Source organism: Talaromyces marneffei, chromosome 1 (genome assembly GCF_009556855.1).
Source record: "Talaromyces marneffei chromosome 1, complete sequence".
NCBI classification, from domain to species: Eukaryota; Fungi; Ascomycota; class Eurotiomycetes; order Eurotiales; family Trichocomaceae; genus Talaromyces; species Talaromyces marneffei.
In genome coordinates, this window is record NC_072348.1 from 4,688,272 (window position 1) to 4,714,412 (window position 26,141).

The 26,141-nt window shown below is 46.7% G+C and overlaps 9 protein-coding genes across 9 annotated transcripts; 3 read left to right on the forward strand and 6 right to left on the reverse strand.

The window, feature by feature from the left end:
- Positions 1 to 1,118: 1,118 nt before the first annotated feature.
- On the reverse strand, positions 1,119 to 6,150 carry EYB26_001737 (uncharacterized protein; the record flags this gene model as incomplete). The annotated part of the gene is made up of 2 exons (XM_054261045.1): positions 1,119 to 4,896; positions 4,973 to 6,150. The coding sequence occupies 2 exons, from the start codon at positions 6,148 to 6,150 to the stop codon at positions 1,119 to 1,121; spliced, it is 4,956 nt and encodes a 1,651-aa protein (XP_054117020.1).
- A 793-nt stretch (positions 6,151 to 6,943) lies between these two features.
- Positions 6,944 to 8,533, forward strand: EYB26_001738 (uncharacterized protein; the record flags this gene model as incomplete). The annotated part of the gene is made up of 3 exons (XM_054261046.1): positions 6,944 to 7,181; positions 7,238 to 7,650; positions 7,700 to 8,533. The coding sequence occupies 3 exons, from the start codon at positions 6,944 to 6,946 to the stop codon at positions 8,531 to 8,533; spliced, it is 1,485 nt and encodes a 494-aa protein (XP_054117021.1).
- Positions 8,534 to 8,913: 380 nt separating this feature from the next.
- On the reverse strand, positions 8,914 to 10,185 carry EYB26_001739 (uncharacterized protein; the record flags this gene model as incomplete). The annotated part of the gene is made up of 1 exon (XM_054261047.1): positions 8,914 to 10,185. One exon carries the CDS (start codon positions 10,183 to 10,185, stop codon positions 8,914 to 8,916), a length of 1,272 nt encoding a protein of 423 aa, XP_054117022.1.
- Positions 10,186 to 13,169: 2,984 nt separating this feature from the next.
- On the forward strand, positions 13,170 to 13,583 carry EYB26_001740 (uncharacterized protein; the record flags this gene model as incomplete). The annotated part of the gene is made up of 1 exon (XM_054261048.1): positions 13,170 to 13,583. The coding sequence occupies one exon, from the start codon at positions 13,170 to 13,172 to the stop codon at positions 13,581 to 13,583; it is 414 nt and encodes a 137-aa protein (XP_054117023.1).
- A 1,598-nt stretch (positions 13,584 to 15,181) lies between these two features.
- EYB26_001741 (uncharacterized protein) lies at positions 15,182 to 15,880 on the reverse strand (the record flags this gene model as incomplete). Its single annotated transcript, XM_054261049.1, has 1 exon — positions 15,182 to 15,880. The coding sequence occupies one exon, from the start codon at positions 15,878 to 15,880 to the stop codon at positions 15,182 to 15,184; it is 699 nt and encodes a 232-aa protein (XP_054117024.1).
- An 816-nt stretch (positions 15,881 to 16,696) lies between these two features.
- On the reverse strand, positions 16,697 to 17,671 carry EYB26_001742 (uncharacterized protein; the record flags this gene model as incomplete). The annotated part of the gene is made up of 5 exons (XM_054261050.1): positions 16,697 to 16,827; positions 16,894 to 17,124; positions 17,188 to 17,291; positions 17,369 to 17,485; positions 17,553 to 17,671. 5 exons carry the CDS (start codon positions 17,669 to 17,671, stop codon positions 16,697 to 16,699), a joined length of 702 nt encoding a protein of 233 aa, XP_054117025.1.
- Positions 17,672 to 19,116: 1,445 nt separating this feature from the next.
- On the reverse strand, positions 19,117 to 20,244 carry EYB26_001743 (uncharacterized protein; the record flags this gene model as incomplete). Its single annotated transcript, XM_054261051.1, has 2 exons — positions 19,117 to 19,857; positions 19,918 to 20,244. 2 exons carry the CDS (start codon positions 20,242 to 20,244, stop codon positions 19,117 to 19,119), a joined length of 1,068 nt encoding a protein of 355 aa, XP_054117026.1.
- A 1,111-nt stretch (positions 20,245 to 21,355) lies between these two features.
- On the forward strand, positions 21,356 to 23,158 carry EYB26_001744 (uncharacterized protein; the record flags this gene model as incomplete). The annotated part of the gene is made up of 4 exons (XM_054261052.1): positions 21,356 to 21,557; positions 21,609 to 22,037; positions 22,085 to 22,355; positions 22,402 to 23,158. The coding sequence occupies 4 exons, from the start codon at positions 21,356 to 21,358 to the stop codon at positions 23,156 to 23,158; spliced, it is 1,659 nt and encodes a 552-aa protein (XP_054117027.1).
- An 839-nt stretch (positions 23,159 to 23,997) lies between these two features.
- On the reverse strand, positions 23,998 to 25,212 carry EYB26_001745 (uncharacterized protein; the record flags this gene model as incomplete). The annotated part of the gene is made up of 1 exon (XM_054261053.1): positions 23,998 to 25,212. One exon carries the CDS (start codon positions 25,210 to 25,212, stop codon positions 23,998 to 24,000), a length of 1,215 nt encoding a protein of 404 aa, XP_054117028.1.
- Positions 25,213 to 26,141: the final 929 nt, after the last annotated feature.

Consider the following 26,141-nt stretch of genomic DNA (forward strand, 5'->3'; position numbering starts at 1 on the left):
TGGCAAGAGTTCTTGTAATCATTTGGATAGTTATCACTGTGACGTATATCTGGGAACAGAAGTTCGAAAGAAGCAGAATAGAACATTTTGTCAAAAAAAAAAAAAAAAATGCATGCCTCCTTTTATGTATCGACTGATATAAAGTTCCACGATGCAGGCAACAATCGGTACCTAGATGTGGATGAATGCCTGCCTACTTACCTGGTCATGAACCAATAAACGATACCAACGCCTCATTAATCCAGATATCGAGAAATATGAGTCATTCCGACCGTCAACGTGCCAACAAATACCCCTTCGTGAGGCTCTCTTGTTGGCTCGAGTCGAGTGTGCCTGGTGTCTGCCTGAAATTCAAGGCAATCGAATCTGAGACAGCGTCAGAAGAAACACCCAGTGGGCCCTTAAGCCTATCTCAATAAGCTGCCGGATTATTGTCCCATTGAGTAAAGTCTCAATGAGCACGTGAGGTCGAATCATTCGAAGTCGAATGATGCATTGTTGATCGTATCATTGTTCCTACAATGATACGATCAAGGCAGACGTTAATAGAATAGGATAAACAAAATAGGCTGTATCATTGACTTCAGGCATCCGATAATACCTACAGTCTGTATTTTCGTCTATACTCAATTCAATAAGCATTGAATCTTGAGATCCTTCCTCGCTGTCAAATCCTCGAGTATATTCTCTTTCCAACCTCAAGATCTCATCTCAATCTCTCCCTGTCTTCATCTCCCCATATTTCCATGTCTTCGTCTTCATTCCCTCATCTTCTTCTTTCCCAAAGCGCTTCAGTCAGTCGGAGAAAAAGGAACATAGATAGATAGATGTTTATTACGCCCGGAGGCACTAAGCCTATAGGGCACTAGCGTATTAATTACATAATCCATTTCCCACAGATCCGACGTAAACTCGTGATAGCCCATAATTTGTTCTCGTACCGTGTCAGCTTGGTGTTCGGGTTCTCCGGTTGGTGTTTTTTAGGGTGGGGAATTTCCCTTGTTAAAGGTGTTGGCTAGTAGATGGTCTTAAAGGTTATCTTCTCCAAGTGTGCGGTGTCCTATCTTCGGCGGCCGCAGCAGTATCTACCTGGGAAGGGATAGATTACTTCCTTTCCCCTATGTTGATGGAGGTCCGGCTTCGGGTTCCTGTTCTAATCTTCCTGTTGCAATTGCGTACTTGATTACTGCCTGGACGGCCTTCATGTCTGGTTGCCATCGATCCGGGTCGGAGCGTGATTTTCCGCCTAGGAAGAAGGACAGGTTACCTCGTCTCGACTCTGTGCATTGGTTCATGCCTTCTCTCATCGCTGTCCATTTTGTGCAGCGGAATAGGAAATGTTCCACTGTCTCACTTGCTTGTCCACATGCGCAGAGATCGGAGTCTGCTGCGCCTATCCTATTCAAGTAGCTGTTGAGCCCTGTCATTCCTGTCCGAAGCTGGGCCAGGATTTTTGCCTCTTTCCGGTTCAATCTGTCGTACAAGCTCCTTGTATGTTTTCCTGGAAGAGCTGCATCTACAGCCTTTGAGTATTTACCAACATTCTCTGGGAGAGTCCATTCTAGCTGCCGTTCCGCAAGGGCGAGCCTGATAGCAGTTGATCTAGCTTGGGATGGTTGTTTCTCCGGCAGATGCTCTGTTCCTGTCGCTTTCTGTGCTTCAGCTTTTGCTCGTTGTTTCAAGTTGATATCTGCATGTGCTGGTATCCAGATTGCATTTACTGCGTTTCCTCGCCGGTATAAGGTCTCAATCTGCTTATATATCCGCTGGATGGTTTCTTGACCAGATTGCTGGCGGGGTTGGCTGATTGCTGCCACTGCGGATCTATTACTGCTAAGGATAGATATCCATCTACAGCATGCCCCAGGAGGGACTCGTTCTAGGGCGACCGCCATCGCTTCTAGTTCTGCTGTATAAGGATTCTGCTCTGTCCTTTTGCCCAGGGTGATCGAGAAGCTGGATATGTCGGTTCCATTATTGTCTGCCTGGGTGTCTCTTATATGGCCTCCTATACCCACTATTCCGGATCTAGCAGATGCACTTGTGGCAATTAGGATACCAATTGCCTTCTTAGCAATTTGAATGGTCTGTTCCCCGTCTTTTTCGTGTATCGTTTGTATACGCGCTGTCCATGGTGATATTGTGAATGCTTGGATAGTTTCTATCCGCTCGGTTGTTGTTGTTGTCTCTAGGGCTCGAGCTATCCTCTGTAGCGGAGACCTGAACCTCTGGGTTGTGATAGTCCTTAGTTTGACTAGGGGGTTTGATTCAGGTAGTGTTTGGATGTCGATGTGTAGTTTTATAGCTTTCTCCATATGTCGATTGTGGAACGGCTGGATGCCTGCTTCTGCCTCAGCCACAGCAGTTGCTACTGTCCGAAAGGCCCCCGTTACTGCAATAGCTCCATGTTTCTGTATTCTGTTTAAATATTGTGTTCCCCTTGCTCCACAGGCATGCATCCAGACACTAGAAGCGTAGTCTGTCACTGGAGCTACTGTAGCTCTAAATAGTTGTCTTGCTGACCGTGGGGAAGTCATCTTTAGCCTTCTCAGCGCCATGGCTGCCGTGAGTCCTTTGGTAGCAGCATTGGCAATGTGTTCCTTGAACCGTAGCTGGGAATCCATCACTATTCCTAAAATCTTTGCACTTTCCTTTGGTTCGACTATTTCGCCTTTAATCAAGAATGGTATGCTGCTTGAACGGCTTGCCGTCCGGGTGAAGTGAACTATGGCCGTTTTATCACATTCAAATGTTGCCCCGCTTCGTCTTTCCCAATCCAAGGCTCTGTCGATTATGGCTTGTATGCTAGCCCGGTTTACTTCTGCTGATGGGCCTGATACCCATGCCGTATAGTCATCCACAAATGCAATTGCTCCTCCGGAGGCACTTATCCTGTGTTGTACTAAATCCGCATTGAAGAACAGGAATAGTATTGGGGACAGTGGTGATCCTTGTGGTAAGCCTGCCTGTGGTAGCTCCCGTTGTTCGCTTGTAGATCCATTAACCAGGATGTTTGCTGTGCGTCTTGAGCAGAAAGCATCAATCCATCGAACTATTTGGTCAGGTATTCCTCTTGCCTTGAGTCTCTGCAGCAGTCTCTCTTTGAAGACTCCATTATATGCCCCTTGGACATCAAAACTGACCAGGCTTAGTACCTTCCTATTTCTCCAGGCCTTATAGATCTCTTCTTGCAATAATAGAAGTGCCTGTTCTGCCGAGCGCCTCTTCCTTGCTCCAAAGTGGTTTATAGGCAGCAGGCCGAACTCTTCGACAGCGTATGATATCCTTTCCGCGACGACCGCTTCCAGTATTTTACCTAACGTGGAGAGCAATGATATTGGTCTCCATGCTTTAACCAGCGCGTAATTTTTCTTGGCCGGCTTCTTTAGCGGTATAATCTTAGCATTTCTCCATTGGGAAGGGAGATCGCTATCTTGAAGTGATATCTGAAAGATACGGAATACTCTTTCTTTGACCACTGGCCAGAGCTGCCTCCATACCATTGCTGGGAGGCCATCCTCTCCGGGTGCTTTCCATGGCTTAGCTTCAAAGACTTTTCGTTCAATCTCCTCCATAGTGAGATCAGGCATGTGTATCGGCTCTCTTTGTGGCCGAGTTCCCTCATCTTCTATTCTCGTCGGTAATGGTGGGAAAAATGTAGCAAGCAACTCTTTCATCTGCTCTCCTTTATCTTTGGTAGTAGATCCATCTGCCTTTACCAATGGTGGTATTTTGTCGCTGAATGAGCTGCTATTAGGTTTTAGATATTTAGTTGCCTGCCATATATTTGCATCATTAGCAAGGAAATCTTCCCAGTGTATCTTCTTCTGTTTCCGGATTGCATCATGATATTCTTTTGCCGCTTTATGTGCTTGTTGTTCGAGCTCATGGATTATACATCCTGCTCTACGCCGCGATCTAGCCTGATTTCTCCAGTATGTGTATATACGGCGAAGCTGCGTTAGATCTGTCGTCCACCATCGTTTCGCGTATGGTGAGGGTTTTGCCTTTGGTGTAAGTTTTGAGACTGCTTCTGTGACCGCTATCATCAGGCGATCCGTCTGCAGCTGGACTGAGCCGTCCAGGGGAACCCCTTGTAAGCTGGTAGTGACTCTAGCTCTAATTTCTGTCCAAGGCGCGTTCTTCCAGAGCAATCTCTCAGTGGTAGGTCGATCCGGGACTGATATATCAAACTCTGTTTCAATAGCTTGGTGGTCTGATCCATGGTTTGTATAGTGTATGCCACATTTAACCATCTCTTCTGCTAGCTCCGTCGATGCTAAGACTAAGTCGATTGTTGTTTCTGTATCCCCTGAATGCCATGTCTTTGTGCCTCTTGGTAGAAGGCTGTGGAGTGAGTGTTCGGTCATATAGTCAACTAAAGCATCAGCCTCCCCCTGTCTTACTGGAGATATTTGGTCTCCGCCCCAGAGTTGGTCATGCCGATTGAAGTCTCCCATAATTAGAACATCCATCCGTTTTCCATCTCTTCCCCGTATGTCTACCACTAGGCTATGTAGTAGCCTAGTTGTAGATATTAGTGCTTCCTCATTGTTCCCCTCCACATAGACTGAGGCCACCAGTACTGCCCTATCTGGAAATTGTAGTATCGCAGCTGTCAGATCTGAGGATTTTACTGGGATCTGTTCTGCCTCAATGTCGCTCCGAACCCATAGCATGCTCCGGATTGGCCATCTTCCTTCATGTCTCTCCGTGGGTGTCATCTTAGTCCAGTAGCTGTGTCCCATTGGGCTTGTTATCATTGTCTTCTCAATCATCCGCGCGTATGGCTCGGATATTGCTATCGCTCCATAATCTCTAATTTCGTTATCGTTCATTAAGCTTTGTTGTATCATATCTCTTTTGCCCACATTGAGTTGTAGTACGCGAAATGATCTATGCATGAGACTGTATAAGGCGTATTCGACAGTTTTTGCTGAATGACTCATGAGGCCCTCCACAGGGAACACACTTTAGAATTGTATCCTGGCAGGTGCTGTGATGATGTCCCTTATTTGCACATCTAGCGCAGGTTTGAGCCTTCTTGCAGGAAAAGGCCTTATGCCCCATCTCTTGGCAGTTATAACATTGAGCAGGTCCTGTTTGTGGTTCAAAGACCCGAGTATATGCGGATTCTCCTGCTATATCAAAATAGTTGCCTTCTATCAGACGTCTGGCTTCCGTCGCTTTGGTAACGTATATTACCATAGATCCATATGCTTTGTTGGAGTCTTTTTTGCTAAGCCAAGAGATCTTAGCAATGCTGACGTTATTTTCTTTCCCCAGGATTTCGGCTGTCCCTGATAAGATATTTCCATCTGCATCTAATACTGCTGTCCGGTTAGCATTGTCGATTTTGACCGGATATAGCTGGTTTCGTAGGATTCTTATTCCTGGTATCTCAATCTTTTGGGCGGCTTCTTTGATCTGCTGCATCTCGTCTTCATGTCTGCAAACCACCTTGATCCGGTCTGCAGTTTTTGGGTCCTTGATCATTGCTGCACACCGCCAGTTTTCTGTTTCCTCATTCCCACGCATCTCTTTTTCGATCTGTTGTCTTATATTGGCTATCTGGGTCTTCGCTTTGTCTTGTTCTCCGACCCGGGACGTGTCGATTGTGCAGAATAGCGTATTAACTAATGTAGGACGGGCTAGGGGTACTAGCTGTGTATCCTGTTGATGACTGGGCTGTCTATCAACTACAGCCGCGTATGTTGTCATAGCCGGAGTACTTGCGACAGTGTCTAGCTGTTCCTGGAGTTGCTTGTAATCTTCTGTAGCTTGGCTTCGGATTGCTTCTACTTGGGTCTGCAGCGCTTGAATTGTATTGCTCTGTTCCCGGATCATTTCAGACTGTTCCTTGATCATCATCTCTTGTTTGATAAGGGCTTCTTTCAGTCCTTTAACCTCTTGGTAGGTGCTTTCTAGGTACTGGCCTATCTTTTTAAGCATGTCCCTGTTTCCATCTTTTCCGCTCTGTTTCTCCTCAATAAGGCCAGCGGCTTTCTTTACCGCTGTTAATTCCACTTGGGTCATTGATTTCTTGGACGTTCTAACGGCGCTGATATTGTCGCTACCCGAGGCCTCTCGGGCCCTTGTTGAGGGCATTACGACGCGTCCCGAGCGCGTTGTTGCCGGCTCCTCCACCATCGCGTCCGCCATCCCCAGCTGGTCGTCGAACCGGCTGTTGTAATGACAGTCGAATTTTCGAAATGACAGTCGAAACAGGTCACTTTGCCTCTCTCTCACCTTCAGTATAGTTTCGTCAAATGCCGGTAGGGTACTGCCGTTGAAGATGGATACAAACCTGTAATATCGAAAAAGGAACAGCTCAGCTGCCTGGGGTAACTAAGCGTAACCGTGTTTGCCTAAAAAAGCAGATCTGATTCTGCCACCGCCCGGGCGAGTCGGTGACATCAACCAAAAACTCTTTTTTTCGCCATTTTTCTTAGGCGGAAATCTTAACCAAGGCAAGCTTAAACTTCTTGTTTCTGTTTCTGTTTCTTGCCTCCCCTACTACGTGCCTTCCAGGCAGTCGGACCATATTCGTGGACAGCTCATGTTAACCGGAATTCAATTCATTGCTACTTTTCTTTATCATTTGACAGTTTGACATTTTACCCCGTCTTTTTCTTTTTCTCCTTGCATACAATTATTCTTAGCCACTGCTCCGTATCTCCGTGGAAAATCCACTCCACTCGCGGGTGTCCAGTGGCCACCCCTGGTCTTCCTACTTACTTCTCTATTCCCCCTTTGCCGGTTGATCGACTGTTTTTTTTTTTTTTTTTTATTCTTTTTTTTATATATTTTTCTCATATTTATTTTTTTCGACTCTTACTCTCTTCCGTTGCATGATCTTGCCAAATGAGGGCAATTCGTCCGGCAGAGAGCTCCTGCAATCATGGCTGACACGCCGGCTAATCGAAGCAGGATCGTGCCCATCATGGCCGACCGCAAGGACGCTCCCTCGACAACAGCTTCAGCGACAGCTCCGGCGCCAGCTAAGCCAGCACCAAAACCGAGATCAACTACACGAAAATCTACCGTAATTGCCAATCCGACCGTGTCATCCGGCAGAACTACGCGTTCCCAGACCAAAGCTCTCGGCTTGGACGATATCAATGTCAATTTGAAAACATTGGAGGCACGCGGGTTGTATGTCTTTGATACTAAGGGTGACGGTGTGTATTACAATTGATTTATTGCATTCAACAACGGAGGGTCTAACAAGGATTAGGCAATTGTCTTTACTATGCTCTCTCCGACCAAATGTACGGTGATTGGGATCACGCGACCGAAATACGCGACAATTTGTCCGCCCATATGGAAGCAAACCGGGAATACTTTGCAGGCTTTGCCGTGGCCCAGGGGGGAGAAAGACGATCAAAGAGAACTGCAGCTGTACCACGAAGAATATACACTCCGTTGGCAAGTCCATCGCCCACACCGACCGAAATAGAAGACGCGTTTCAGGATATGGTCTCGCGTACTGCAACTAACTACATCTGGGGCGGTGCCGAAGAGATTCAAGCTTGTTGCCAATATTACAAACGAGACATTCGGGTCTATAGTGAAGAGCATGTGCAGGATTTCCGAGCTTGGAATGCTCCGGATGGCGAACTCCGTGACTTTTTGCATCTTGCATACATTGTAAGCCCTGAGCTCGTCTTCCATGTTCTCTTATACTGACATCTCCTAGAATAATGTTCATTACTCATCAGTACGCAACGTCGACGGTCCACACGAAGGATTACCGAATGTCAAAGCGAAAGAGCCAACCAGCCCGGTGGTTCTCGATCTTGAAACGGCCCAACTATGGAAGATCTCATGCATCCAAGAAGGATTAGGAGGTCAATACGATCATGATGCGATTGTGGAAATGCTGCGTCGGTGCCGGGGAGATATCGATCGTGCATTTGCCAATTTGTTAGATGAAGAAACATCCTCAGCTTCATCATTTGTCTCCTCGATGACTTCGGCTGCATCGTCTCAGACCTCAGTGGCATCATCTCAAACTTCAATGGCAACAACAGCCAGCATACCTAAACAACAACAACAACAACAACAACAACAACAACAACACACTAGTCAGTCACACAGTCACAACACAGGAGCATTCATCCCGAATTTTAAGCCCCTTCTGATGTCGTCTCGTTCCTCTTCTCGCAACAGTACAGCCAGCAAACGCTCTGCAGACGACAGTGATGGCGAGCATCCAATTTCTGGTGTTCGGCAACGTGGACGGGAGCAAAAACGTCGAGTTCTACCAAAAGTGACAGTGGGCATCAATTTTGGCGACCAGGAAAAGCCGGATTTGGTTTCCTTGCGGTTGCGAGTGAATTCTAATGCTGTGGCTGACGAAATCAGTCCTACCCCCTCGCCTTTGGAAAAATCAGAGCAACTCAAGACGGAACCGAAGCCAGTCGAGAGTCGCAAACTACGACCACGCAAACCAAGAACGAGTGTTGCCAGCGAATCGGACAGCACTTCAACCATTTCCAGCGAGTCCCCTATTATCAAAGCGGAGGAATAATTCGTTGTCCTTTCGAGCGTTTTCTGCGTTATAACCAATTTTCGTAACATTTATTACCATTGCATCGACGCTAGCGCGGGCATTGCATACGTTACATTCAATTTAATGTAACGGAACGACGACATGAGCATTTTGGAGTTTTTTGAGCATTTTCAGGCAAGTGGGAGACATGAGATGACATGACATGACACGAAATCACGAGCATGATACATACATGGCGAGGTGTTTGGCGTTTAGTCGTTGTTACTCATTACATTGGTCGAGTTCTTTGGTGGTCTATTGTCTGATGCAACGAGCGAAACACAATGTACATAACTTCAAGAGGTATATCCTCAATTCAAGAGAGACAAGCCCATTATGATATGCTGGCTGTCGAAAGACTAAACCAAGTCAACAATGAGCTGCCCCCTATCTCCCAGCCTAGGTCTAACAATATTCTTTCCCGTCATATCCTCATGTCCATACCCACACTCACACTCCGACCCCATCAACTCCCCCGTCAACCTGCTGATTGTATCAACAACCCAATCATGATCTCCATCCCCACCGGCAAGATGTTGCAACAAATGGGCCTGAAAATGTGTTATTCTTGTTGGAAATACCTCCAACCTAGCAGGCCTCACCCCTCCCTCTTGCTGCTCCTGCACAATAACTCTGTATAACGCCCCCAGATCATTCCTATACTCTTTGTTTACAGCATAATCATCCACAAAATCGCCACAGCCATATATGATTAGCTTGCCTGGGGCAGGACACTCTATCCCTTGGACGTGATGCGACGAATGGCCATGCACAATATCAATCCCACACTCAAAAATGAGAAAATGCGCCATCTGCCGTATCTCTGGGGCCGGATGCCAGCTATAATTCGGACCCCAATGGAACGAGAATATCTTCAGGGCAGGCGACGACTCCGTTGAGCGTGTTTCTAGTGGAGGAGGGGAATGCTTCCATATCAATCGTTTGAGATGTTCCCTCGCTTTGGCGGAGTAGTCTACGAAATGGAAGGTGGGTATATCCCTCCAGGCATAGGGATGGTCCGATGCGGCGTAGATATGGATTAGATGTTTTGGGGTTACTGAATCGAGATTTTCGGCGGACAGGGTACTCGGCCTGTTGCCATATGTCATGCTATCATTCCGCTGACTCTTGCGCGGTAGTTCAAGTATAGCAGGCGCAAACGCCTCCTCCGTCGTCTCCCCGGCCCCCGCAAACGCAACCCTATAATAATCCCCTCTCCCAGCAGTGGCATGAACGGCAGAATGCTGCTTAAGTGTCCAGACAGTCTCCACGAGCCCCTCGGTGCCAAAATCGAGGGTATGATTATTCGCCAGACACGCGAAATCAATATTTGCCGCTGACAGGATCGGAATCGCATTTGCGGGATGCATGCGATAGTTGAATGCCTTGTCGGGCCAGGGGACTGGATGTGTCGTTATTGAGGTCTCGAGGTTGATGAAGTTCAGATCTCCTTCTGCAGCCAAGAGAGGCAGAGCGGTGCCCCAGGGGCTTTCAGCTGTGTAGTTTCGTTGGAACCCGCGGACGTGTCGTTCGTCGTTGGGGGAGGAGACGTGTGTTGGGTAGAGTTGGTCGATGAGGCGGCCAAGCATGACGTCGCCGGTGAAGTTGAGGGTATATTCTTTGTTGGCCATTCTATCAGCTATATATCAGATGTAATTAACTACGATATGGGGGGTGAATATTATGTTGCAGTTTTAGGAAATTAAGTGACTGACAGTATACTATACGAACCATATTGTCTCTGCCAGGCCTACATTTTTTGGCTGCCGCCGCTTTTGTGCTCCGGCTCATTGAGTAAATTTCAGTCCGGAGTTATGCTCACTGAGCCGCTCTTGTCGGAACTAAAACGGTAACCAAATTACCACTGTACCAAAAAGGAGATCCCCTTTATGGGTCTTTTTCGTATTGGTTTGTAACAGATGCGAACGTTCGCTTGTAGTCACGTGACACGAGTTCCAACAGCCAGCTCTGCCTTGTCACGTGACGAATTTTGGGGACTGTGTTGTCGCTCAGTGATCACTCACTGAGCATGATTAGCTTTTTACTGTTCGCTTAAGAGTAGCCACACCAGTCAGTTCAGTATTTTTATCTAAGCATTCGTTCTGCTCTCGCTATCTAGTGTATATCACAAAGAAGCAAGTAATCTTACATAACTAGTTAGTCTCATTTATACATTAGTCAGCACTTTTATGCATCCTATTTAGGTAAAGTCGCTAAAGTTTATGCAAATGAGGGTCGCGTTAAGTGAGGGTGATCCTCGAGAGACCCTGCGAGGGTTGAGGTCGGGTAAGAGTAGCACACCTTGGGCCCTCGCCTAGTGAGGGTCATGTCGATACCTACCGATTACGTTAGCGTGCTTATATGTTAGTTAACTAAGTTAAGTTAGACTAGTTAACTTAGTTAAGTTAATCGACCAGGATGATATAAACGAGGGGGATGATCGACAGGGTCGATTTTATGCCTCAGGCTACATATTTACTACCTTCCTGATCAGGCTTGTCAAATAAACACATAAAAATTTTAGGCAATCATTCTCTACTTCCTCTTCTTATCTCTTTATCTTTACTCTTACTCTTCTCGTCGCTTCATTCTTATTCCCCTCTTTTATTTCTTTATCTATTTATTCTCAGTGAGTCATAAATAGAGGATAAATATGAAGTTATTCCCGGATCATAGACTATATATATAATCTGATGCTCCCTGAGGATATCCTCCGGATATTACACGCGTACAAACAATCTTCCTCTGTTTGCCCCATTTCGCGCCGTAATTTCTCATAGTCTTTGGTACTCCTCGATACTACTCGTTAGCGAAGTAAGATTCAAGTTACGATAGTTTATGACTGCTATTGAATACGAGGTCAAGGAGGTAGATAAGACGTTAGGAGACAAAGTGAATTTAGGTTTAATATTGTGATTATGAAACTCGTACAGGAGAAGCGGTTAGTGGTGATCTAGTAGGAGTGCCAGCGCTATGAAGCTCAGTTCTACTCAGTGAGTAAAAGCGGCGAGGGGGTGAGCACTGGACCAGGAAAGCCCCGGCGCGTCAGGGAGAATCAAGTACGTAGGTACATGTACACGGGCGATGTTGAGTGTACATATGACGGGCAAACTTCATAATGACCAAATCAGTGGCAATCGAATTCAATCCCCCCCCCCCCCCCCCCCAAATGAATTTTCTTAACATATCGAGATCTCAGAGACAAGAAGAGAAGTATATAATACTCTGTTACACGGCTGAAAGTCGACTTTTTGCTCACTCAAACAGTGACCATGGGTATAATCTAACATGATATTAATGAATAATGAAACTCGTCACTTGCTCACATCACATATATATCCTGGTTGGGTTCTGTTTCAGAGTCAATAGTAAGAAAGCAATGTGAAAAACGCGACGATGGATGCAATCAGAGCTATTGTACAAGGATACATAAAAAAATGTAAGCATGTATATTGTGGGTAACCGGCATATCGCTAGCGTTGGGAGGGGTCAAATAAATTAGAAGTTCATGTCCTGGGCATCAGTCCAAGTTCGAATAAATTGGCTTGCCACGTGAGCATGGATTCTGGGAAGATATCAAGCACTGTTCAGAATATCTTCCTCCAGCATTCGAACTGTACTGTCTGACTGTAGTGATCTGAATCAATTCCTATTCAATTCCGTACTATGAGACCCTGCTAAATTGGCTGGCTTCGTATAGGTATCTCAAATATCTACCAATCTACACACTCCACCACGACAGATCTCAAGGCTTGGAGGATCCTTTCGTAAGCCAAACTTGTGGGCTGTCTTCAATAATCTATTCAAAAAGGTCGACAAAGCTAAGCAATGACATCACATCACGATCATTACACTGTTCCTCCGTCTCCATCTTTGCGATCCCCATTTGTGCCAAAGACACAAATGCACCATTCACTTATGCAACGAGGCAGCTCGCTGATTCACTATGGATATTGCCACTCGGGAACGCATTATATAATATCTGTACGTTCGTCTCGGCAATTCTAGTATTGCAGTCCTGTAGTTTGAGAGCCTCGTCTCTGATGAGAGCAGGGCGGATTCCAATATCCGAGTGTGCATATCCGTAGTATTTTAATAATTGTTCCACTTGGGTAGCATCGGGCACGGTTGTTGCTTTGTTTGTGGAGGTTGGCTAGGTGCATCGAGGACGCCCAAGGACTCCACGAGACATTCGACCCGCCTTCCACATGTCCACACATGGGTCTCGTCTGGGTGAACGAGGTGTGCCACGGCACAATGAGCCATCAACGGTGTGGTGAATCACCGGACTTAGGCAGCCGCCCGTGTCACTGAGAGATGGATGACGGGTGAAGAACATTTGGCAATAACGAACAGCTTGGAGGAGATGGTACGCGTTCCGGAGCCAGGATCCTTCGAGCGGTACGAATGTTGACCAGTCACCGGACCAATTGGCTCCACGGGATGGGGACGGTTTCGCGGGTCAAAGGAATTCCACAATGCGAAATGCGGTCATGTTGGCTACCTTGGCCAACGCCACGAGTTCTCCGTGTCCGCTCATGTAGGCGAAGCTGGCATCCTAGAGGTCGAGCAGCGTTAGAGCGGGGAATAACTCCCACACAAGCCCGAACGGGCCATGGGACGTACCGATCTTCACGCTCCCTTGTGCCATGAGGAGGACGTGGCTCTCCGTCAGACTCACGAGCGCCAGCCCCTGCTTGCGGAGAAAGGCGATGCCACTGAGAACCTGAGACGGCGAGTCAGAGACCATGCATCAGTGCCTCCCACGCTGATGGATACGTACGGGCCAGATGATCTCCACGATTTCGTGATCGGTCACATCGCAGTTGGAAGCCAGCATATCCGCCAACGACGCCTCCCATGGCTCCCAGACCAAGTACTGTTGCGGACTATCAGCCATATGGTCCAGCAGCTCGGGGAAGCTGCGATGGCTGTTCCGTCGAATCTGGGTGACGGCGGTTGTCGAGTCGATGTCCCGCAATGGCTGTATGGCGACGAGGCGGCTCTTTGTGATGCGATGTCGCGCTAGAATGACTTCAAACCCCCCATTGACGCGCGCTCGCGGCTCATATAGCTCCCAAGGGTCGGTGACGGACGCACCGATACTCGTATATATTTCGTGGTGTATCGTCGATATCTAGGTTAACTATGGCGTACGCCACAAAACGACAATCTTAGAACGGATCATGTTAAGAACAGGAACGGCAAGCTTTGTTTCTCATGATTCCCAAGGTTCTTGATTATGATTAGGTAGGAATGAATGATCTACGCTTATATAGATCCGGTAAAAGGTATTGCTTTCTGGCGAAGCTTCAATGTTGTACGGATGTCATCTCGTGAGGTGTATGGCGTGTAGCAACCTTGGAAATACATACATATAGTTATATATATAATATATCAATATCTATATTGATGGCTCTTAAGGGCGGCTTCCAAGGTATAATGGGTACGTCGGTCCATTTATCTCCAAAGCTGAGACGTCAGGAAACGTGATCGAAAACTGAACTATTTCATCTCTTCTAGTCTCCTACTAGAGGTCTGGGTTGTACTACGTAGTCGTACTTACGAGGGACGCTTGAGTCATGTCCCGATGCTGGGGTATCCGTATCCCCGGCAAGGTTTCCGATACCGCATATCATCATCCATGTATTTATTACATGGAGGGTATGCCATTGAAAATGTGAGTGGGACGCTGTAATGTATTGTATTGTGTGTCTACCTAAGAAGGAAAATTATCTGGCACAGGTGGCCTTACATAATTTGTGTGCGGATGTCACGGACCTGGATCCACCTGAGTTAAACAGCGTTGTGTCGAGGTACGCTAGGCTTGGTTGAACCACACAAAGGTTCCTGGGGTTGTTGTCGATAGAGTAGCTTGAGTAAACGAAGTAACAATAGTCGAACTGGTGTATGGAAGTCTTAAACGTAACTAAGATAGAAGAGATCCCCGTACAGCCTGGTGCCCGGACGAGTTAGAATGCCTTGCTGACTCTCACTGTCAAAGTCTAATATCAAGTGACTTAGATTAAAGAGCTATGAAGAACTAAATACACGATGGCAAAAGAGCGTCCTTATATATCCGGTCCTCCAAGTTCTGTATACTGTATATCGTATACTTTTCAGAATCGCAAGTATAAAGTATACGATATCTTCCAATCATATCACGTTGTTCCGTATGCCCTTATCTTTGATAAGATAGAGGTATATTTTATTCTTATCATCACGTGATTTCTCAATTCCGCCAGTCATATTCTCACAGTCACGGTTTCTTCCCATCCAATCAATCCCCCTATCTTGTTCCTTGTAACGAGTCACTAATGCAGGTGATTGGCTTCATAACACGGATCTGTGCGTGCTCGTTTGGTAAGGGGGTTTCTTGGTAGATCCTTGTAATGAGGACCAGTTGATATCCAATGAGAGCAGCTGAGTGGATCTATGCGCTGTGATGACCGTATCCGGGATAGCCGTAAGATAACGTTTGTCAGCCATTCAATGTTGAAACCAAAAAAAAAATAATTAAAAATTCAATGATTGAACAAAAGGTGCAGCAACTTCTCCCAAGACCGTAGCAATATAATCAATTAATGTTATGTATGTATCATGACTGCAACAATATGGGCCTAGGGCCTAGATGAAAGTCACCTTGCCGAAGCACGGGGTTACATGGAGATGGGGCTGATCAGTTAGGGCCCACGCACCGAGCCTTCGATCAGGAAATAGCTCTGGCGAAGTAACCGTACGGAAGAAGTTTATCCGCCACAATGAGCCCTGGGGATCCTCAACATTAAACAAAGTCAAGGGAATCTGCACCAAAGAAGTCCAAATTTGCGCCTCGCGGTCCAAATGAGTTGAAGCCTCGATACCATCGGTCTTCGGATCACCCACAAGGAAACGATCAAAGGGCGTACCCGCGGCGTGGACCCTGGTAGGGTTGAAGATAAAGGCTTGATAAGTGACGTTGTTGGGGCTAACATCAACCTCGAGGTAGGTTGCTGGATCGTTGGGGCCGTGGGAGATGAAGATTCCCATTACTTCGTATTGCCAGATGTCGTCGTTGATTTTATGATCAGGGTTGAAGAAGAAGCTTTCTTCGTTGTAGGCTTCGAATTTGAGTTCAAGGAATGTCAGGGTGTAGCATAGTGATACCTTCGTGAGTGGGAATGGTGCATGGTCCGGATTAGATTCATTGAAGGTGGCTACGCCTTGGCCAGGGCATTCCGGAACCTTGAGAGCGGGCACAAGCTGAGCGTCGCTTCTTGAAGAAACAGCAGCAGCAGCAGCCACGACGACGGGAATAGCCAGAGCGCTAAGTGGTTGGAAACGCATGTTGATTTACGTAGCAGACAAAAAGTTAATTTAATAAACAATATACTTACAACACAAAAATAATACAAATTTGAAGAATCTACACCCATTCTTATACTCGTAGAACTTCAGGCCTGTTTCAAACAATAACCTAGTTATAGCTACGTAGTTAACTACCTGGTACATGACCACCAATGGTTGTATATACTAGTATGTAGAGAACTATTTTTCGGCTTTGAGCTCTAACCAACCATATGACGTGTTCATGAGATGCAGACATGTAGGTGTTTTGGTCTTTCTTAATTCGAGTGAAACCATCATATGGATCTGGGCTGATCGCTAGTAGCCCTTTCTATCCCAGAGCCGAGGATAGGTTAGGTACCTAGTTAACAATGCGATACCTAATGACTCGAGGATCGATAAGAATTCAACTACGTATACTAACTTACGTTATATTGTATTGTGCCGACAACCTGCTCACTTCATCCCATGTTTGGATCCGTTCGTGGAGAAATGGCGTTTTATGGAGTATTAGTTGATGCACCCGTCTTTGGATGTTTCAGACCTTTTTTTTTTTTTTTTTTTTTTATAGAAATATCATATCCTGCACTGTAGCTTTGGAAAAGTTGAAAATGCGACAACTGTGGTTGTCAATAACTAATATGGCTGTTCCTGTGGTGATTGAACATAGACAACGACCCAATGCACGATTTTGGTGATTTACTATGTAAATATTCAAGTAATTCAATCCAACTCATAACTACCGTATAGGTAAAAACTACCTAACTACAATGAAAAAGACAATACTCGTGTCATCTAATATTTCACGCATGGAAATCATACAGCTCTTCCCTTATCCACAACCTCAACATGCGCGGTATCTATGGTTCTCTTCTCCTCGGCGCCCTTAAAAATCTGAGTCACAGCCGCATTTGCGACTTCATTCGCCTTTTCTTTTCCCTCGAACACTGCTTCCATTAGCTCCAATCTGCTTAAGAAAGGGAGAGAAGAAGACGGGGAAAAAAAACACTCACAAAATGAAAGCTCTTCCAAGGTCCTTCCCGCTGTTTCAGGGAAAAACAAGTAAATGAAAATAATTTCAAAGGCCAACCAACAGCAATACACTACCAGCCATTTCCAGGCAATACGTGGCAGTCCGATGAGGTTTGTATAAGTTGCAAAGAATGCTGCGCCGCGGCCGTAGAATTGAAACCAAGCGATACCGCGCGAACGGCTGGTATAGGGAAATATTTCAACGAGGTATGCTATAGAGAGTTTGATAGCTATATCTCTTCTCTTTGAATCTCTTTACAGAAAGGAGTACTTACTATACGTTAAAGCGTTATATCCGATATTATAATCCAGAGAAGAGGCAAAATAAAGAAAATGGTTAGTATGGCAGCAGCATGGCTCTTCGTATTGATGAACCTCTCTATGGAGATGGTCCACGCGATAAAGACGGTTAATAGACTACAAACACTTAAGAGATAAGCTGGTCTTCGTCTGAACCGTGGTGCCAATAGGGCAGCTGTTGTTCCGGTGATTAAACCCCAGCAGGCGATGCCGATGTTGATTTTAGATTTGACTACACTATCTGTAACGCCGATAAGATTGCTCAAGTAGTACCTATCCCCGCGTATCCTAGTCAATCTTCTTTTCCTTTCTTTTAGCCAGGATTGTAGGTTTAACTCACGTAATCAAAGTATTCCCACTCCACTGGGTGAACAGACCCAAGAAAGCCATAATGAACAACCTCCTCCGCATCCCGGATGTCTTAAACACGTCAAGCCAGCTCTGCTTAGAATTTTCCATCTCGAGTTTGATGGATTTCTCTATCTAGGCCATTTCCGCTTTGACGAAGAGCAAATTAGCGTCACCCTCGGCATGGTATTTGACTAGGATTGCCTAGGCTTCCTCATAGCAGTCTTTGCTAATAAGATAACAGGGGCTCTCAGGCAGGAAGCTTTGCATATCTTTTATCAATAATCACTACTTTTGCAAGCCAAAAAGAAAAAAAAAAAATCAAATAGAATAATGCTCACAAAACAGTTGCAATTTGAATGCATACCGGCGCAATTTGCAGTAATGAAGGGATTCTCCAAGCCCAGTTCCCAGCAATAGTCGCCGTCCCTAGTCCAACTGCGGCTGCAACGATTTGGCCTATGAAATACGGCGAATTGAAAAGAGAAGTCACAGGGCACTCAACCCGAGTTCGTTTTCCTTAGGCTACTACGGATAGCAGAGGTCACACATATTACTTTGTGATTTCAACTTTACCCCATCCGAGAAGGCCTTTGTTGATGACCTTAGACAAATTGGGTCAATCTTGGCATATTTGTACGGTGATACCATAGATTAGTCTGAATCCTGTCTCGGAAAGATTCAAAAATGCCCCTACCAAACTTCAGAAGTATATAAATTATCTCAATACACCCTCTCCTATCGACTATACGTTCCTTTAAGATATATTTAACACCAAGCAAATAGCTCCTTAGTTTAGTTCTGCAGCATATTCAGATAGGTTATGTCTCTATAAAATGCTCTACTCTTATCTTTAGCAAATTAGAATTATAGTAGATTTCAGTCCGAACTTACGCTCCCTGAGGATCATATTGGACCCGGATCGCACTAGGACGATTATGGTAAGTCGATTGATATCCACCAGATATCAACCAGGTGTAATTTGCAGTGAGAATGTGTGGATATTGTTACTTATATTTGCGCACACTCTACGACCTGGCTAGCTGGGCTATCTAGATCGGTTATATACACAAAATCACATACAAATGAGATCACAAAAGAATGACAGATGATGCAAGTCGAATATTCTCGATATGCTCACAAATACGTTGATTTGTAATGCTCAACGAGGCGTATTACTCAGTAGAAATTCTCGATATTTGAAGTTATTGCAAGATGTGCCGATTCTAGATAGTCTTCATACGATATCGGAAAAACAGGATTTATAAAATCGCGAAATAACTCGTACTTCACTCTATTAGTCTCAATTTCACATTCTAAAGCATTTTCTTTGAAACATCAATGGAAACTCTTTTAGTGTATGTTATTATTGTAGGTCGAGCTACGGAACCCTATAAGTGAAACCTAACATGATAGAACAGTTCAGTATACCAAAGTACAGAGAGCAAGAGCTATAAATATATTATAACCATGGAGAGCTTACTCCATTCTTTCCGACGCTTTAGTCGTAGCATCACATCGAGTCTAGCTATTGTGCTCTAAGGATTCTATACCTACTACAGCTGGGCTTGCTCCGCGGTATTTTCCGCATCGTCGAACCAAATCTTATTTTCCGTGATCATAGATTCCTGGAGAGCGGCGCCGATTCTCACGGCTGTTACCGCAGACGCCAACTTCACTGGCACCTCGATGTCGTCGAGGCAGCAGTCCGTGAACTCAACTGCCTCACGGGCAAAGGCGTTTTTAAACCGACCGTAGTAGTTCTGCGGTAGCTCGTGGCGAATACCACCGGGCTCATAAATACGCACCAAGTTGTCCTGAGGGACCAAATTCACTGTTAGCTTGCCCTTCGTGCCGATGATCTCGGTCGAATCTTCCTGGCCGCTGGCCATCATGCGTGAGGCAAACAGATAGGCAATGCGCCCGTCGATGAACTCGATAACGCCTACCGCGTTGTCTCGGTCGTTGTGCTCCCGCAGCCCAGGCTCCACCGCTGTGATGCCAACGGCCGAGACGGACCGGACCTTGCTGTCTTCACCGAAGAACCATAGTGCCAGGTCAATGTCGTGGATCGAGCAGTCCACAAATATGCCACCGCTGAACTGGGCGTATGCCACGAAGAAGCCCGACGGATCTAAAACATCACATGTTTGGCTTCGAAAGACAGAAGGCCGTCCAATCAGACCGGCTTCCATTTTAGCATGAGCATCTCGATACGACTCGTCGAATCGTCGTGAGAAGCCGCACATGACTTTGAGGTCCGGCCGTTTGGCCGCCGCATCCACCACCGTTTGTGACTAATAGAGTCAGTGATAGCTCGTTTTGTTCATGGTTACGGCCTGCTCGGCTTAACTTACTACTTCCGCACTTGTTGCCAAAGGCTTCTCACATAGCACGTGCTTGCCGGCTGCGATAGCGCTGATTGCTTGATCTGCGTGTACGGATGTCACCGACGCGATGCATACAGCCTCAAGGCCCTCATGCCTCAGCATGTCGTCGAAGCTTTCGTAAACGGATACTCCAGATGGACCCAACTGAGCCTCCGCCCATTTTCGCTCCGCAGCGTCTGGGGTGCTTATGGCCACTAACTCTGCTCGAGGTACCGATTGGAAGAAGTTCATAGCGTGCCGCTTCCCCATACGACCACAGCCGGCGACGCCGATCTTGAGCTTCCTTGGTGCCATTGTGCCGTAAATCGTAAGGCGTGGACTTGCCACGCTTGAGGACCAGAGTGGTATATCGGGCAAGAGGAGATAAAGGTAAGGAGAATCAACAGTATGGCATTGGGCTTTTGTACCAGATGGGGCCGGGCATAGCAAGATTTGTTATGGAACAACTACAGCACTGTCTTTAATATTCTTCAGATTATCTATCTATCTATAAGGATCTCACCGATCTCTTACTGGATAATAGTATGAGAGAGCCCGGGTCCGGTGGATGAGTATCAGTCTTACAGTTCGAGTAGCACTGGAGCGATTTGGGCCAGAGCAGCAACATCGCAGGCCTTGGCGATCGGATGACGGCGCGGATCTTTCGCCGGGTCTGGTCCTTCATGCCTGTGACCAATGGAAGGGGCAGAAAAGAACCTTTTGGCAGTGATTATTATGTTCCTGTGTTTATTATGCAGAATAAGAGAAGTACATATTCATGTTTTGGCTCCCTGAGTGACGATAATCCTGAGGCCTACAGCGATGACACGCTATGGCAGGCTACGAATATGTGTCTATGGGCGAATTCCTTTGGATAAGACAAGAACGAATTAGGCGTAACGGCAGAAGAATCGAGACCGACCTCCCACGGCTTAGCCGATCCCATACCCTGGGCTAGCGTTTGTAACCGTGTCTCCTATTCGACAACCTCTCGTAGCTTGTATTGTAGCATGAAATGCTCTGTGTAGTAATCCGCCGTGCCAGGGTCGTGGTAATCCACCGGATCCCCATAACCCACCGATGGTCCAGGGGTCGAGTTAACCCACCGGACTGGCGTACCCGCTGCAGCTGCTAGTCCGGTTTAGGTATCGTTGTTGCTCTTTCCGGATACTTCCTAGGGCTCTGCATTTGACCTTCTTGTAATTTAGCGCACTAGTGCCCTATAGGGTTAGTCCCTCCGGGCGTAATAAACATCATCATCATCATCCTTCTTGTAATGGAGGATGAATGTCACGACTCTTTCTTTTTCTTTTTTGTCTTTTCCTGTTTGAAGGTCAGCTAGTTAGATATTGTTTGGTTTCTTTGTCCTATGAAATTGCATTTGCCGTTTGTAACTGCATTTTTGAGTTTCAACTCTTTCGCAACCATGCCAACTATCACTCCAGCGGAAGGCCATTTGGCTGAAACAGTTGACGAAAAGACCGATGATGCAATTCTGGCAACGGCAGAAGAAGCGAGCGACAATGCAGAAGACACACCCGCCTATTACGAAGGCTGGGCTCTTTGGAACCTTGGCGCGGCCTTGATGGGTTCTGCGTTCCTGTTGTCTCTTGATAATACTATCCTGGGTATGCATTCGAGTCTGCGACCTAGAAAAGCCAATCTGACAAACATACAAGCAACGGCAATACCTCGAATCACGAGCGACTTCAACAGCCTCAACGACATCGGCTGGTACGCCTCCGCCTACAAGATCACCCAGATGTCCCTCCTCCCATTATGCGGTCGCATTTATACCTTCTACGACAACAGGTGGTCGTACATTATCGTACTTCTCATTTTCGAATTGGGTTCTATCATCTGTGCGGTAGCCCAGAACTCGACGACGCTCATAGTGGGCCGCGCCGTATCAGGAGTGGGCGCTGCTGGCTTAATGAGCGGGGCAGCCATCATCATTTCCGCAACTGTGACTTTAAGGAAGCGTCCGGTGCTGATGGGACTGATCTCGATCATTTATGGCGTTGCATCTGTGCTAGGACCGCTCGTTGGGGGTGCCATAACGGATAACTCGATGCTTACCTGGCGGTTTTGCTTCTGGATCAATCTTCGTAGGTCAATCGCAATGCTCAGTCCACCACGCGCTAACAACCTGTAGCATTTGGGGCGGTTGGACTAGCTCAGATATGGTTCGCTCTCCGGACTCCTCCGAAAGCAGTCAAATCAACGCTATCTTCGAAGGAAAAGATAAGCCAGATGGGCTTTCCAGGCGCTACTATTTTGATTGGCTCAATCACATGTCTGTTGCTCGCTCTGCAGTGGGGAGGCATCGACTACTCGTGGTCTGATCCGAAGGTATATGGCACGTTGATCGTGTTTGGGCTGACCCTGATCCTGTTCATTATGGTGCAATGGAGATTTCCAAAAAGGTAAGCCTCGTTACGAACATGCTTTAGCCACCACTGACCTATCAAGTTCTACTGTTCCAATCTACCTATTCAAGAACCGAACTGTAGTTGTCGCGAGTATCTTTATGATGTTTCTTCAACTATCGATCACCGTGATTACCTACTACTGGCCTCTATACTTCCAATCTGTCAAAAATACCAGTGCGGAAAACTCCGGCATCTATATGCTTCCCTTTGCCATTTCAACCATGTTCTCGACTTTCGTCGCTGGTTGGGTTATTTCCAAGGTGGGATACTACGTCCCGTTCATGTGGGTTGGGGCTCCTATCCTTGCCGCAGGAGCTGGGCTCTTTAGGCTTCTAGACGCGGGAAGCTCGGCGGCCAGCTGGGCTGGATACCAGATTGTCAGCGGCATTGGCTACGGCATCTGTGGGCAGGTACCGATCATTGCCGTGCAGGTCGTTGTTGACAAGGAAGACGTGCCGACAGCCTGCGTTCTCGTCATCTTCTTTGAATGCCTTGGGGCCACCTTGGGACCCAGTATCGCCCAGAACCTCTTCACGGACACCCTTCTGAAGACATTACTCGGGATCGCCGGCGTAGACGGTCCAGCAGTAGTCGCGGGAGGTGCAAAGGGCTTCAGGCCGTTGATACGTCCAGACCTCCTCGACAGGGTGATTGATGCATGGGAAGATGCTTTGTGGACCGCGTACCTGTTGGCCATTGCAAGTTCCGCAGCTGCCCTGGTCGTCAGTGCAGCGATGGAGTGGCGTAGACTGCCCGAAGATAAGAAGCAGACTGCTACAGGAAGTGAACAGGTATAGAGGTAATGCCCAGATTTGCATAATTTCAGCTAGATATTGATAACAATACTTCGCGAGAAGCCTTGTTCTGCTATTAACGCATCATGTGGCTGAGAACGGACTAATCTACGTACTTCAGCTCGTATTCCAACTCATTAAAGAATGCCAGGTGGCAATGCATTAAGAGTGATGTTCGGCAAGGTCAAATCCCCAAAAGGTTCAACTTAGTTTCTCCACTAATCTATAATCAAGGCCAGCTTTTGGTTGGTGGTGTAACTTGGTGGTCACAATAACCGTTCTGCCCCACGCAGAGTTCGAATCTCTATTATTACCATGTATATGGAGCCTTGAGAATCAAGATAGTGCGTATGGAAGCCGATAAGATGTTTCTTGCCAAGGGAATGTCGTGTAAGGCTGAAATCTAAAGAATCGGCAATGATTCGGGATTCTAGCTATTAGGCAGCTAAGACAGTGATGAAGCATAAGACTTTTGTATTATGGAAGAACTTGGTAGTTGTTCGTAAATAGCGATGTCTAGTGTTTCTGCCTCAGTACCTTTATGAACTCTAAGTTGTGTGCTTGTGCGTGGATATGTATTTTTACTGCTAATTTCGTATCTAGATAGCACAATCACGAAGAGGGGATAGGGATCGCTCTAGCTCTATATCGGAGGTACAAAGAAAGGGACATATTTAAGGTCTACTATGAAAGATGAGCTAATAGTAACTCGGCAAAAAATGTCACTTCGAGTGTGCCATACTATCTACTGGCGGGGAATCCTCCCAATTCATGGCCAGCCTTTGCCAGGGTCGAGCCCTTGGTGAAGAACAGGAGAGCTTTATCTACCAAGCCCTCAGTCCCTAGAGAGTAGTGTAGATACCGAACTCTTCTTTCAGCTTAGCTAAAACCAAGCGAATCTTGGCCATTCGGCTTTTCTGCTCTCCACCTATCAGCATGCGCGTCTGCAGAGGCAATGCCGGCGATACCTCCGACGATGCTTCCATCTCGCCCAGCATCTTCTGAATTCGGCCGAGGTAGTATACTCCGGTGTGGAGGAGCAGCTGAAGCCGGAAATGCACCGTTGGGGTCAGCCGCACACCGGCGATGGCAAACAGTAGCGGCTGTGCTGGGGGCTCACCTGCCGTTTCCTGGTTCATCGTGTCGGGGTCTTGCTGAAGGCAGCGATAAATTGACGAGTAGAGCCAGTTGTGCATCTCAATCAGTCGCATCGATATCGATATAAGTTGCAAGAAGACGGCGGTGGTAAAAGGTGATGAGTTCTGCGGCCCTCTGCTCCGGTCACGCTCGGTGCAGTCATTAGGAAAGATGGAAGAATCGGGCAAATGGGATGAGTTTGGGAGTTCGGCCACATTTCCAAGCACCTGGATGAGCTCGAAAAATTTGGAAGAGCTTTCGAGCACATGAGCAGCTTCTTGCTCGAGTTTTGCAGGACCCAAGTGCATCCCTAAATCGATCATGCAAGTTATCGTTACTTGGAAGTGGGCGAGACGTGATATGTAGTCTTGCTCAACAAAATGCACTTTGTTTGCCTTGGAAATAGGGGATGTAGCAACTCCTATTTCGCCCGGAACACCTTGATGCATGGGCTGGTGATCGCTGGACATGCTTGATATGGACACTTCAGACTCCGCACTGTTCAAAGACCAAAGCAATTGGTCCAGCGAGTCGGTATAGTCCAGCTCTAAACACGCGGTATCCGAGTAGCCACCGTACTGGTGCTGCAGCGCCATTTGATCGCCCAGAAAGTACTCAGTGCCTTTGGGTGCGGCGTGTTCGAGGAGTGTGTTTTGCCTCCAATTCTCGTCCGCGATAGGACAATTCGGCAGTGCAATGGCACCTGCAGTTGGTTCTGCATCGGCCGCGCTTCTCTGGGTCGTCGTCGTACTGCCGGTTTTGGTGGGTGGCCTTGGTGGCCTTCCTGACCTTCCTGGTTTGCTATAATTGCACTGAACTCTCGCCGACTGACAACGATTGCAACTCTGATCGTGGCCATCTGTCTGACATTGCATCTTCATCCTGTGGCAGCGGTCACACGCCGACCGCTTTGCACTCATTCTGTTTTGTTGTGCTAGTCAGAGGACGGCCGCGACGTAAGTTTCCAGAGGATTCACGTGAGGTGTCTCCATGGGAGATAACGTTTTTTTGTTCTTATATCCGGTACGGTAAGGCTATATATACACACAGAGAATTGGCAAAATAGGGCATGATAAGCCCCAAAACTACATGGTGTTATTTCCCGTAGGTTTAATGATGCTTATTATGTGAACAGTTGGTCAAAACAATGCAATTGCCTGTCACTAACAGTTAGTGCTGATATCATATATATTACGGGCTAGTCCCGCCTAGCGCTCACAATAAGGGCATAATCGAGTAGAAAACATAACATAGGGAAAGGAATCCGGGCAAGCATATAAGAATGTAAACATCAGAGAGGCGCCAGACATGCGCCGTTAGACCTTGACATTTCCCATGGAAACCTCGATAGGGTCACTCCCAACTCCCATACCCATACTCTCATGGAACCCTTTTGGCCTTCCTACTCCCGCCCATGGGACTTCCCATTAGTCCCGCCAAGACCTGTTTTAGCTTATGACCTACGCTCGCTCCAGCGGCCAAGAAACCCCGTACTAAACTAGCGCACACACATTTGCACTATCTTTTGTACGGACACCCTGACGTTATATACGAGTCAAACTGCATGACGCTAAATAATACTATGACCAGAGAGATAAGGTCACTTTGGTATCCGCAGCGTATCGTCCATACATTTGCCAACGAGCCATGAAGATGACGCTCGGCAAGGACATAGAGATATGAATAATATACTATTATCTGGATAAAAGATAAGAAGTATATAAAATAACACGATATCATTGGAAGAATATTGTATACTTTGTACTTACTACTTGAAAAGTATACGATATACAGTATATAAAACGTAGAGGACTAGATATAAAAGAACACTCATTTACCCTCATATAAC